The sequence below is a fragment of the Macaca fascicularis genome, chromosome 11, assembly GCF_037993035.2.
Source record: "Macaca fascicularis isolate 582-1 chromosome 11, T2T-MFA8v1.1".
NCBI classification, from domain to species: domain Eukaryota; kingdom Metazoa; phylum Chordata; class Mammalia; order Primates; family Cercopithecidae; genus Macaca; species Macaca fascicularis.
Genome location: NC_088385.1, coordinates 87,215,236 through 87,228,937, shown reverse-complemented (window position 1 = coordinate 87,228,937; position 13,702 = coordinate 87,215,236). Strand labels below are relative to the sequence as shown.

Here is a 13,702-nt window from a genome sequence, read left to right as displayed (position 1 = left end):
CACTTGCTATCTGTGTCTATTGAGTGTTTAAAATGTGTTTAGCCTCAATTGAGATGTGTTCTAAGTGTAAAACAGACACTAGATTTTGGAGAATTCGTATGAAAAAGTGATGTAAAAATATCTCATTAATGCTTTTTATACTGGTTACATGTTAAGATTTTGAATACATTGAGGTAAAATAAAATATATTACTAAAATTAATTTTACTTTTTTACTTTTAAAAATATTTCTACTAGAAATTTTAAACTGTGCATATGGTTCACTTTTGTGGTTCACTTAATACTTTATTTCTATTGGACAGTGCTGCCTATAATAAAAATATACTCAGGGTTCATAAAAAAGAGCTGAAAGGTATAAGAAAGAAAACGGCAAACTTTCATAAATATTCTGTGTCAACTGCCTGATGTTTTCTAAATTCACAATGAATCCTTTTGGGTCTTAAATATGCATGCCAACGTTTATTTTCATGCTTGGAATAGACTATACCTTCAGTTCCATTACAGTTCTGAGTTTTTTTTTTGAGACGGAGTTTTGCTTTTGTTTCCCAGGCCCAGACTGGAGTACAGTGGCATGATCTAGCCTCACTGCAACCTCCTCCTCCCAGGTTCAAGCGATTCTCCTGCCTCAGCCTCCTGAGTAGCTGGGATTACAGGCACGTGCTACCATGCCTGGTTAATTTGGGGGTTTTTTTGTTTGTTTTTTTGGGTTTATTTGTATTTTTGTAGAGATGGGGTTTCACCATGTTAGTCAGGCTGGTCTTGAACTCCTGACCTCAAGTGATCTGCCTGCCTCAGCCTCCCAAAGTGTAGAGATTACAGGCATAAGCCACCATGCCCAGCCAGTTCTGAGATTCTTTTAAAGGATATAAATCTCTGCACTCCCATCATTCATGAAAAGAAAGCCGGCAATCTAATACTTTCAGAGAATTACTCACTAGAATACATATTTGGTGTTCAAATGAATTTCACAGTTTGCCCTTATCTTTTGAACTGTCAGAATGCTGGGCAAAACAAAATAGGATATCTGTTTTGTAAAGAAACTTATATTTTCAAATTTATTACCAGAATATTACACGCAAGTATATCACTAAGAGCTAAATTCTTCTCCTGAAAAAAAATTGAATTTTTCTTCTCCTGAAAACAACAAAATTGATTGAAGTTAATATATGTGAATCTGTTAAAAATTTAAGGTATGTGTGTCCTTACGTTCTCTATAACATAGACTTTAATGATCTTACATGCTGCACAGACGCCATTATTTTACATTGCTAGAGAATGTTTAGAGAGTTTGGTGTTCTGAGGACCCTGCAGAGACAAATGGAATTTACACCGCAGTAGTAGAATTGTTAATACTTGGTGACTGAAGACGGTATTTGTTTAAGATTGTTCCCTTTTGAAATTTACATTGATGAATCAATCAGATCTTTAACACATAGGACCCCTTCCTTTTGGTTTCAGGGAAAGAGAGTTATCTGCTCTTCCCAAGGCTAAAGATATTCAGAGGCTTGATCTAACCTCCTCTAGTTCTCTAGAATATACCACAAGGACAAGAAATTGTTGAAGGAATGAATTTTTTGAATTTGCATGTTGAATTTGTTAAATTAATAAAATTATTTTTGTTCTCAAAATCATTCAACTAAGTCTATAGGCATACATAATACCCTCATTCATTTAAAAAAAAAGTCTTCTTGTTGCTTATTTCTTCAAATCTTAAGCATAACAATAAAGAGACCAACTCCATTTGTTTTGTTTCACTGGATCTGGATTGGCTTTCTATTCCAACCTGGGATAATTACATTCCCTTCTTTGGGAATTTAGGGAGAAATTATCTTTCTTGGTGCCCATTTGTGCTTGGAAATTGTATATGGCATTCTTCTATTCACCACATGAATTGCTCAGCAGAAAACGTTGGTCTTCAGGGAAAAAAAAAAAAAAAACAATAAGGCCAATAAGCAGAAAGAAGTAACCAGACAAAAAGAAAATAATCCCTGGGTTCTCAATGACCTTAAAATAACTGATTCCAATTCTTTCCAACATCCAGTTCTACTGGTCTTCATAAGGGACTCTTGCATTAATATTTTTTTTCTTTATTGCTTAAACTATTTTACGTTGTTTTCTGTTATTTGAACTAAAGTTACCATCTCCTACCACTGGAAACATTGATTGCCCCCACAGACTACCAAGCAATAATGGTATACTAGAAGCATTTCCATTTGCAAACCATAAGATATAGAACGGGTATAATTTGTCCTCATGCCCACTGCCAGATTACATTATTAACAAAAAGGCAGTGAAAATGTACATATTTACCTGATGAATAACAGACAGTTGGAAAGTGCTATTTAGGCTAAAAGTCTTCTACTGTCTAGGCTAAAAGTCTCCATCCAATTAAATCTCTAGGATGGGACAGAAAGAGCATGTGGCAAATCACGTGGCTGTGAATTCTGGAGTCTTTGTGCCAGCCAATGCTGTCACAGGAGCATTATCCTCCAGCACCACCACTCCTTTATTCACTTTCTTGGTACTACGTAACTACGTATGTACTTGTTTATGTCCACCAAAAAACCAACTCCTCGAAAATCAAGTGTCAGTTTTACACACATTTAAATACTTTCCATAACAACTCTGTACTTTTAAAGAAGTAAATACAAGAATTACTTGGGGGAGAAATCCTACATTAACGAAGTGGCACAATAATTTCTAAAACCATTAATGTAAAATGAATGACAAAAAGAAGGAGTGAAATAAAGACCTGGATAAACATCAAGATGGTATGAGAGCATCAGTGTTATTTACCTGAAACTTGTCAAACCCTCCTTCTGGTAGTTTCCAAGACAAACATACCGTGTTTCCTTCTTGCCCCAAAATTAGCAAATCTGACGAGTCTGGATCTAAAGAAATGAAATAAGACACCAGGACATCTTTTAAAAGATATTTCTACCACTAAATTATTTAGGCTGAACCAATAACCTTGACTTTGAAGAGTAGTAGATATGAGACATAAAACCTAGGCTTATCCAGTCAATTTTAGCACTAAGTGACCATGTGCAAGCTATCTACCCCAAGTCTAAGCTCTCTATCTCTACAAGGAAAGAGAAAAAAGAATTTCTGGAAAGCCTTTTCCAATAATAAAATTATGGATTTTCCCATTTATTTTTCTCACAGCAGAATTCAACTTTAAGTTCTTACAATTGATATTGTTTACTTGTAATTTATATACTGAATAAAGAAATATATCTCCCCTCTTTAAGTTCACAAATTCCTTTTCTCTGTAACCACTTTACCTGAGATAGTTCTAGAAGCTTATTTTCCAAATTGGCAACATGCCTCTATTTCAAACCTATATTGCAAATTAAACTATTGTATTGCCTTCCTTTGCTAGAAGAAATGTAATGTTAACATTTTATTAAAATAATTTCACCTTAAAAATTCAAATTTTGAATTTTTTTGCCCCTACTTACATACTGATTTAAGTTTATTAGAATTCATCCCTGTGGTAGATTTAACCTGAATCACTGACTCATACTCCTTTATATTGTTTCTATAATGCAATTCCCTTACAATTGGAATTAATTTATTGTCCCATAATATATTTTAACTCTATTTTGTACATTTATTAATATTCCATCTACTTCCAAATTGACTTGAGAGGACTTGCAAATAAACAAAGGTAACTAAAAAGATAAAAATATCAATAATATATAATAGAAGACAAAAGACAGATTGCAATACGGGAGACATTAAAGAAAGGTTACCAGCCTTGTTTAAGAAAACATAGTCAAAAAGGCAACAACATCATGAACAATGGAAAGTATTATTATTAACCTCAGGTTAGAAATAAGGAACTTGCAGTGCAAACGGAATACGATTTTCTCAAAGTCACAAAGCTAGAATGGGTAGAATTAGTCTTTCCTATAACATAGTGGCCTTTCCACTGAAGCACAAGGGTTACAAAGTCAGAATTTGATGTCAGAGAAATGTGAGTTCAAATTTCTATCATCTTGTATAAGTGACTGAAATTCTCTAAGGCTCTGTTGCTTCTTCATTTGAAAAACATGTACAAAATATACATCTCATTATGATCTGTAGAATAAAGGTTGTCATTCAGAATGAAGTGATATAAAGCATAGAAAATGCTTAGCAGAGTACCTGATAGAGGCTCTCAATGTGATGCAATCAATGTGATGATGACCATGGTGATGATGCTGACAATGAGAATGACAACACCCAAATCTAAGCAGCAACTAAGCTTTCACTGATATATAATAATGAGCTATCTTTTTTAAAAAATTGAAAACTTTTCTCATCTATTTCTGATATTTCTTTGAATGGTCTTTATGAGAGTCAGCAGGGTCATATCAGTTTTAGATGCCTGGGATAAAATCTCACCTTCAACAATGAGTTATGAACACCTCTGAGCCTTAACCTACATTTTGGGTAGCCTGCAGAGATTTGATGCAGTTACTGAAGCACATAATACCATGCTGGTGTATAATCATACCTCAATTTTTTAGTTTATTTTCACAGAATTGATTTGACCATTGCTGCATTTTAAGTGCTTCCCTTCCTTCACACTGCAACTTTTGCAATCGAGCCTCTTCTCATAACTAAGAGGACCTTGGTACTTGAGCACACTTTCATAGGACTCGTCCCCACAAGTGAAAGGACTTTCTGAAATAGCTACACATGTTCAGAGCAAGCATGTAAGTCAAGTTATGCTAATAAGGTCAGAAGAGGCAAACAGAACCCAAATAATTCAATCAAAAAGACAGTATTTTTTTAATTAAAAAAGTCTATATTTTTTCATGCCCCAAGTTTATTTTCATAAAATGTTAATATAGTCCAAGTACTAGAAAAATATTATTTCATGCCAATAATACCTTAGGGTTTTAAAGTACTTTACACTTTCATGAAGAGTTTCACATTTCACTTTAGTAACAGGTTATTTTACCTAGGCAGGAATAATTATTCTCATTTCCTAAGTGAGAACATAGTTGTCTTGCCTAAGGTCACATAATTAATAAGTGATAGAGGCAGGAATATATCTCAGGCATTCTCGATGTAAATGCAGTGCTCCTTCTCTTCCAGCATATATAAACCACTTTCTAGTCATTCATTTCTAATTAGGCATTGTCCTTAAATACAACTATGTCTCTCTTCTTTTTACCCATGAAAAGTTAATTAAATATAAAATGAACTTACAAGTGCTAACCATGAGGACAGTAGGATGGCTTCTTTTCAGTCCCTTGTTAGTCATAATACCAATTAAAAATTCAGTCCCTGGAGAAAGGCTCTTAAATGTGAATGTGCTACAGGTTAAAGAAAAGTGACATATTAAAACATTTAGCTCGGACACATTTGGAGAACTCCATTTTCTCACCTGCAGAAAAATTTGTATATGTTTCATTTTTAAAATATCTATCATGGAAATAATTTGCTATGCTTAGGCACAAATGGTTAATCAAAAATCATATCTTCTTACAGAGAAATTTTAAGTAAAAAATAATGTATCATACATATGATAATATTCTGAATTCATTATTTATTTTCAGAAATAATTTGTTACAATATGTCAGACCTAGTTATTCTGATCACATTGTAGTCCAAAAATTATCTTGCAAAATTTTCTCATTTCTGTTTGTATTATCCCATTAAGAGAGCTTTCTAAAAACATATATAAGATGTTAATTTGTGTTCCATGTTAACTGGATATAATTTCTTTTCAATATTTTCATACCTCTTAGTGGAGGGCAGAACTTCTTCTTTCATCAAGCTTTCACTGGATATGGAAACAATGTAACCATCCAGAAGACTTCTAGCTGAAGGCCAGCTAACAGTTACTGCACTTAGGGTTCTGCTATGTTTCATAAATTCAGCTGCACTTGGGGCTATATCATTTGAAACAGACAGTAAGAGAACATTTTCTATAGCACAAAGCACCTGCCAGCCCTGAACTGCTCTCAGGAATTGACTCTATGCAAACCCTGAGGATAACCGAGGCACTCCTTTTTGTTAAAATGTAATTTGATTTAATTTAATTTTAAGTTCCAGGATACACGTGCAGGACGTGCAGGTTTGTTACATAGGTAAACATGTGTCATGGTGGTTTGCTGCACCTATCAATCCATCACCTAGGTATCAAGCCCCACAAGTATAAGTATTTATCCTGATGCTCTCCCTGCCCCGCCTCCGTGACAGCCCTAGTGTGTGTTGTTCCCCTCCCTGTCTCCATGTGTGCTGATTGTTCAGCTCCCACTTATAAGTGAGAACATGCGCTGTTTGGTTTTCGGTTCCTGTGTTAGTTTGCTGAGGATAATGGCTTCCTTTTATTCTACCTGCTAGATATGAGAAGTTAAAAGTATTGTTTTAAAACAGCCAGAATTATTTTAAACTTTGAAATAAAATACATGTGTGTTTTAAGGGCACAAAATGTGTCCCAGTAGCATTGAACTCAAAATGTCCCTGGCCTCTAATATGCAGGAAGTAGATCATACCTTAGTCTTGTGTAATCACTGATTTCAGAAATATTTAATTATTTTTAGGACTCATCCTAATTAAATACCAAAGAGTGCCAAGTCTAATTAGCAGGAAAGTTAATTGCAATCTGAATATGAAATGCCTCCCTTCTTTCCTGAGGGAAATAAAGTTAAATTAAATAGTGTATAATGGGCGTATTGTTTTCTCTTTAAAATTCTCCCATATATGAGAAAAGAATCAAATTGTGAAGATATTCTCTCTCAATCTCATTCTTTCTTATTACAGTAAAAGAATACCAGACATGGCCAGGTTCTAAACATATAAATCAATGTACCCATTGCATCAATGTCAAGAATAACTAAAATAGTTTAGTAGAATACTTGACAATTTTACTTTACTAGATACGACACCTTATACATTTGCATGCATCTTTCCCAGTCATCCTTTATTTCATATGATTACCATGGGATAGATCACCATCTGCCTTCGGGAATAAAATGTTTACACTGGCAATGTGGCACTTCATTATCTGCCTAATGGAAAATGGGGTAATTACATCACAAATGGAAACTCTGGCCAGACAATAAGCAGTTAGCAATGCTACCATCTGACAATACATACTTAAAAGGATGTTGTGATAACTCATACTAAGGAAAAAGAAAAAGATACAAGAGACACTGCCCATAAAGAAAACCTGGGAGGAATGAACTACTTACTAACCTTCCCTTAAAGGACCAAGGAAATATCTGAACATGAAAGAAACTCCTAAGGTGCCTACATAGGCTTACCTGTCTGTATGTCTTTTATGTTAGCAGAAATGTCTTTAAAACCTTCTTTTTCAGTCCGAATTGAAAAGGTGTACACTGTGGCAGGATCCAGGTTAGAGAATATTGCTGTTTCTTGAACAACCTTCTGAACCTATCAATCCAAAAGAATACATTATCAAGTATGTGTTTAAGAAAAACTCCACAATTGAACACAATTAGGAATTATTTAGTTTCACTACTATACAATGTAAGAATGCAGTAATGTTGGTTTCAGCATGAAAGATTCACGTTTAATTCCTCCAAGAGCTCTTTATAACATACCATGAAAGCAGCAGCATAGTTTATGCATGTGATTTCATAATGCTGGAAATTCCCAGCAGCTCGATTCCAGAGAATTTCTATAGAAGAGTCTGTAACTTTGCCTTCATGGATATTCAGTTGTGCTTCCAGACCTATCCAAACACACAACAAACTTAAATTCCTCTTGGAAATTTCCTAATTTTTTTTAACTTATCTCTTAAAAGTGAATAAAAAACATAATGACAAAAAGAACAATAGTTTATTAATTAATCTATGCTTCTATCCTAATTAAAAATAGTTGTTTACAGATTCAATGACAGTTTGTAAAATACGGTAATCAGTTCCAATACTGAAAGCCATTGTAAATACCATCACATACAGCTAATTTTGATGCTGTAGCAAAAAACTACATAGGAACAAATTCACTGAAGAAAACACATAATATTCAAGAAAAAAAGAGATTAAAACTATTAACATAAGCTGAAACGACAACAGAGAAAGAAATATGAATTTTAGATAAGGAGGTGAAAGTATCCCCTTTGTATCAAATATTTGCTGAAGCTAAAAATAAATTGTATCTGATGAGTGTTAATGTTTATTTTTCCCATTTTAAAGATTTAATCTAGCATAAGGAAAGAATTATTTCAGAAGATGGGGAAAATGGCAGCTTTAAACTATCATCTTATATATTGATTTATTTTGCTCATTGATATCACAGTATTGATGTATTTAGATAATCAGGTAGTAATTTTGTTTAAAGACAAGAACTGCCAAATACAAAGACTGTAGCCCATAATGATTTATAAAGTAATGAAGACAGGCAGAGAATACAGATATAAAAAGTACATAGAAATTGAAAGCAAAAATAAACTATAAATAGGTTTTGAAATGATTATAAATATGCTAAAATGCTGTCAAAATAATGTGATTTCTGACATCAGTTTGGGAGTATTTTGTAGACAAGTTGAATTTAAACAGAAATGGAAAGGTTACAATTTGTGGGAGCGAAGATACATGGCAGCCTCGTGACCTAGATGGATATACATAGAGACAGGAAGAGCAAATAATAAGGTAACTGGACATGTTATAAGTCAGAATTATGTTTTTAGGACTCCATGTGATTTTGGTTGGTATGGCATTTATTACTCTTCATCATTAATTTCGACATATACCGGATGGATATTTTAGATAAATTGTATGCGTTCCAAATGTTCAATATTAATATATGCAGAATTTGTAAGTGATTTAAAGAGAAGATAAAACAATATGAATCTAAAAATGCAACTATTCATATAAATAAACACCCAGCACACATATATAATAACAAACATTAATTTTTTTATTATTATTATACTTTAAGTTCTACGGCACAAGTGCACAACGTGCAGGTTTGTTACCTATGTACACATGTGCCATGTTGGTGTGCTGCACCCATTAACTCGTCATTTATGTTAGATATATCTCCTCATGCTATCCCTCCCCCCTGCCCCCACCCCACAATAGGCCCCAATGTGTGATGTTCCCCTTCCTGTGTCCAAGTGATCTCACTGTTCAATCTCCACCTATAGTGAGAACATGCGGTGTTTGGTTTTCTGTTCTTGTGATAGTTTGCTGAGAATGATGGTTTCCAGCTGCATCCATGTCGCTACAAAGGACACGAACTCATCCTTTTTTATGGCTGCATAGTATTCCATGCTGTATATGTGCCACATTTTCTTAATCCAGTCTGTCACTGATGGACATTTGGGTTGATTCCAAGTCTTTGCTATTGTGAACAGTGCCGTAATAAACATACATGTGCATGTGTCTTTACAGCAGCATGATTTATAATTCTTTGGGTATATACCCAGTAATGGGATGGCTGGGTCAAATGGTATTTCTAGTTCTAGATCCTTAAGGAATCGCCACACTGTTTTCCACAATGGTTGAACTAGTTTACAATCCCACCAACAGTGTAAAAGTGTTCCTATTTCCCCACATCCTCTCCAGCACCTGTTGTTTCCTGACTTTTTGATGATTGCCATTCTAACCGGTGTGAGATGGTATCTCATTGTGGTTTTGATTTGCATTTCTCTGATGGCTAGTGATGATGAGCATGTTTTCATGTGTCTATTGGCTGTATAAATGTCTTCTTTTGAGAAATGTCTGCTCATATCCTTTGCCCACTTTTTGATGGGGTTGTTTTTTTCTTGTAAATTTGCTTGAGTTCTTTGTAGGTTCTGGATATTAGACCTTTGTCAGATGAGTAGATTGCAAAAATTTTCTCCCATTCTGTAGGTTGCCTGTTCACTCTGATGGTAGTTTCTTTTGCTGTGCAGAAGCTCTTTAGTTTAATGAGATCCCATTTGTCAATTTTGGCTTTTGCTGCCATTGCTTTTGGTGTTTTAGACATGAAGTCCTTACCCATGCCTATGTCCTGAATGGTATTACCTAGGTTTTCCTCTAGGGTTTTTATGGTATTAGGTCTAACATTTAAGTCTCTAATCCATCTTGAATTAATTTTCGTATAAGGAGTAAGGAAAGGATCCAGTTTCAGCTTTCTACTTATGGCTAGCCAATTTTCCCAGCACCATTTATTAAATAGGGAATCCTTTCCCCATTTCTTGTTTCTCTCAGGTTTGTCAAAGATCAGATGGCTGTAGATGTGTGGTATTATTTCTGAGGACTCTGTTCTGTTCCATTGGTCTATATCTCTGTTTTGGTACCAGTACCATGCTGTTTTGGTTACTGTAGCCTTGTAGTAGTTTGAAGTCAGGTAGTGTGATGCCTCCAGCTTTGTTCTTTTGACTTAGGATTGTCTTGGAGATGCGGGCTCTTTTTTGGTTCCATATGAACTTTAAAGCAGTTTTTTCCAATTCTGTGAAGAAAGTCATTGGTAGCTTGATGGGGATGGCATTGAATCTATAAATTACCTTGGGCAGTATGGCCATTTTCATGATATTGATTCTTCCTATCCATGGGCATGGTATGTTCTTCCATTTGTTTGTGTCCTCCTTTATTTCACTGAGCAGTGTTTTGTAGTTCTCCTTGAGGAGGTCCTTCACATCCCTTGTAAGTTGGATTCCTAGGTATTTTATTATCTTTGAAGCAATTGTGAATCATCATCTCCACCCAAAAACTCCTTAAGCTGATAAGCAACTTCAACAAAGTCTCAGGATACAAAATCAATGTGCAAAAATCACAAGCATTCTTATACACCAACAACAGACAAATAGAGAGCCAAATCATGAACAAACATTAATTTTAAATATTCAAAAAGCTTAGGAAAATATACACTTTTTTCCAGACAAATGTCAGTATGGGGAATAGCAAGCACAGTCTTAGATCATGTGCTCTAAGATATTATCAGGTCTCCTAGGCTCAAAAAATAAAATTTTATTCTCACAATTGGCTTAAAATTAGTCACATTCCTTGCTCTTTGATTAAGTCATTTAAAGTTCTGGTTTAAATGCAAGCATTTCTTTTTGTGAAAGGACAGATAAAAAAATTCTTCAGAGAGTTTCAACTTTCCATAGATTTAGCTCTACCTGTATACAGGCAATGAAAGATCTGGCTCAATAGTAAGGCATTTAAAATTACCTTAAAAGATCCTTGAAAATGATTACATTAAACTAAGTATAGACTCCTCATTTGAAATGGTACACAAAATTGAAATCAAGAAAAAGCTTTCCAAGTCTTAAAATACTTACATGTTTTTACTGTAGGCACATAATACATATCACTTAATTTAGTCCCACTGATAATAGAAACAAAGAAATTATATTCTGTGTCTGGGGCTAAATTGTCAACAGTTATTTTATTACCATGGTGTAAAGCCACGGTCACGTTTGCCCCTCCTTCCATTACAATACGTATTCCATCAAACACTCCAACGTCGGGCATTTGAACAAATAAGATTACAGAGGTACTACGCCTTTCACAGGGGATAACAATCCAGACTGGTTTGGGCTCTGAAAGATAAAAACGAGATTTATAATTAGTACTTTTTTAAACGTCAATCATATTTATCTGCATTTTATCTAGCATGTTCCAGAATTTGTGAGAATATAAATGTTTATGCATTAAACTTATGTCTACTATGTTAGCATTAGACAGAGAAATAAGGTAGATATTCTGATAGGTTATACATACATGAAATTGAAAGTACATAATTAACTTTTATTTACTGATTATCAGTAACAATCACAAGAAACACAAATCTGAGATTTTTTCATTATGTTTTACCTTTTAATCTATTCATTAAGTAAATGTTTTTGAGAACCTATATACAAGGATTAGTGCTCAAATAAAGTAAATAAGGCCAGGTTCTTGCTTTCAAAGAGTTCTCAAATCTCAGGAAAGAGATTCGTAGGTTATTAACTAGAATCTCAAATAGTCAGACCTGAGCTAGTGACATGAACAAAAACTTGCTTAGAACAGAGGAGGAAATCACCAATTTTAGCAGAGATAATTGGGGAAGGCTTTCCAGAGTTAACGATGTTTTATCTGAGTCTTGAAAGAGTACAAGTTTACCAGAAACAGTATGTGTGAAGGGGAAAGGGGAGTAATGAAGGAATTCCAGGAAAAAAAAAAAAAAAAAGATAATCAGGGGCAAGGCATAGAAACCAAAAAGGGCATTGTCATGTGTTCAAGAATACCAAGTTCTTTTAGCTCTTTAATAGCAGGATATTCTTTGACAAGTTACTTAGCCACTCTGCCTTGGTCTTCTTCTCTAAAATGGGAAGGAGACTAGTATCTACATTGCAGAGTCACTGTTTTGATTACATAAGAAATTGCATTCATATATAAAGTACTTAGAGTAGTGTCAGGCATGCAGCAGGCACTCTGGGTGGCTGAAAGACGGACTGCATGGGAGGAATGAGACTGGGCATACAAGGGCCACCTCTGAGACTGAATGCATCTGTAAGGGGCTTTGTATGCCATGCTATGGAGGTCAGACTGTATCCTGGAGGCAACAGGGATTTTGAGCAGGCATGTAATTTCATTTTTAGAAACACATTTTTGGCAACAGTTTGGAGGAAGGATTCATTTACATTTTACACTCTCCTTGACCTCTGCTAAAGATTTTGATTGTACCTCAATTCTCTACTGTGCTATTTAAAGCAGATTTAAAATTTGAGATAATTTCTAGACACATTATTTCTTTCTCAGGTCAATTTTAATTTCAGTACGATTTGTGGGTGATGGGGATAGCATCCAGTATTTCCTTAAGCCTGCATTTCTCCCAAGCAGATATCTTCTCCTAAAATATACAATCTGAAAATGAATTTTTTCCCTCCAGAGCATAATTAGATGGCCTTTGCTTTTCAGTTTTATTTGCGACATCTGGTTTGATACAATGGAAGTTGTTCCAAGTTACTGTTAAATATTTGATAATGTTATTCTGCTACTTTACCCAGAGCCAGTACTTTATGAAAGAATGTCCACACACACCTATAATGAGAATTCCAGAACATAAAATCAGTGCAATAGCTCTACACATTTTTGTGAGCTGCAACTTGCAATTTTTTTGCCTTTTCCATTCTTGCTGGTGATGAGGAAATGTTCAATAAATGAACCATAACCAATTCCATATGGTGTACTACTGGGTTTCAAGGCACTTTTATCATAGTTTTCCTTCTCCAGTTACATTATGTTAACTTTTATTTTTCCATCATCACTAATATCTTCTGTGGGTTTTCTCTTTAAACTCTGCACAGCCCCCTTCAGTTACAAAGGTCTTACAGTTACTATGACATTCCCCAGACAAGAGTAACATCCCACACACATCTAATACATCTGGGTCTGTGGACAATGATCTATGAAAGCTTCCAAGTGTGGCTTAAGCAGGAATTAAAAGATCTTGGGATGGTAAATGAGTGATGAGTATAGTCATAGAGCCAATTCATTTCCATGTTGTTGGGCACTGAAAACATTTTCTAAAAAAGAGAGGAGACTTTAAATAGGCATGGTCTAGTGTAGGTTCTAAAAGTATATAAAAATCAGTGTCATCCCCTCTAGTGGGTAAACATGGGGTTTTCCATCATTTCTACCTGTCCTAGAAAATAAGTCAAACTGTGTAATGCATGACACTATAGTCACCAAAGCTGGAAAGGTGTATAGGACAGAGTTCTGTCTTGTCTTAAAAGTTATATCCTGATCTGGAAAAATCATATGAGA

At 34.7% G+C, this 13,702-nt stretch overlaps 1 protein-coding gene across 2 annotated transcripts in view; it reads right to left on the bottom strand.

The window, feature by feature from the left end:
* The window catches only part of PTPRQ (protein tyrosine phosphatase receptor type Q), a 266,655-nt gene that overhangs the window by 227,550 nt on the left and 25,403 nt on the right, over positions 1-13,702 (bottom strand). For both annotated transcript variants that reach the window (XM_015431259.4, XM_015431261.4), the window contains exons 11-16: positions 11,233-11,493; positions 7,565-7,695; positions 7,265-7,394; positions 5,737-5,887; positions 5,202-5,308; positions 2,796-2,890 (exon numbers count right to left, since the gene is read on the bottom strand). In XM_015431259.4, coding sequence (XP_015286745.3) covers positions 2,796-2,890; positions 5,202-5,308; positions 5,737-5,887; positions 7,265-7,394; positions 7,565-7,695; positions 11,233-11,493 — 875 coding nt within the window. The remainder of the gene's footprint in view (positions 1-2,795; positions 2,891-5,201; positions 5,309-5,736; positions 5,888-7,264; positions 7,395-7,564; positions 7,696-11,232; positions 11,494-13,702) is intronic.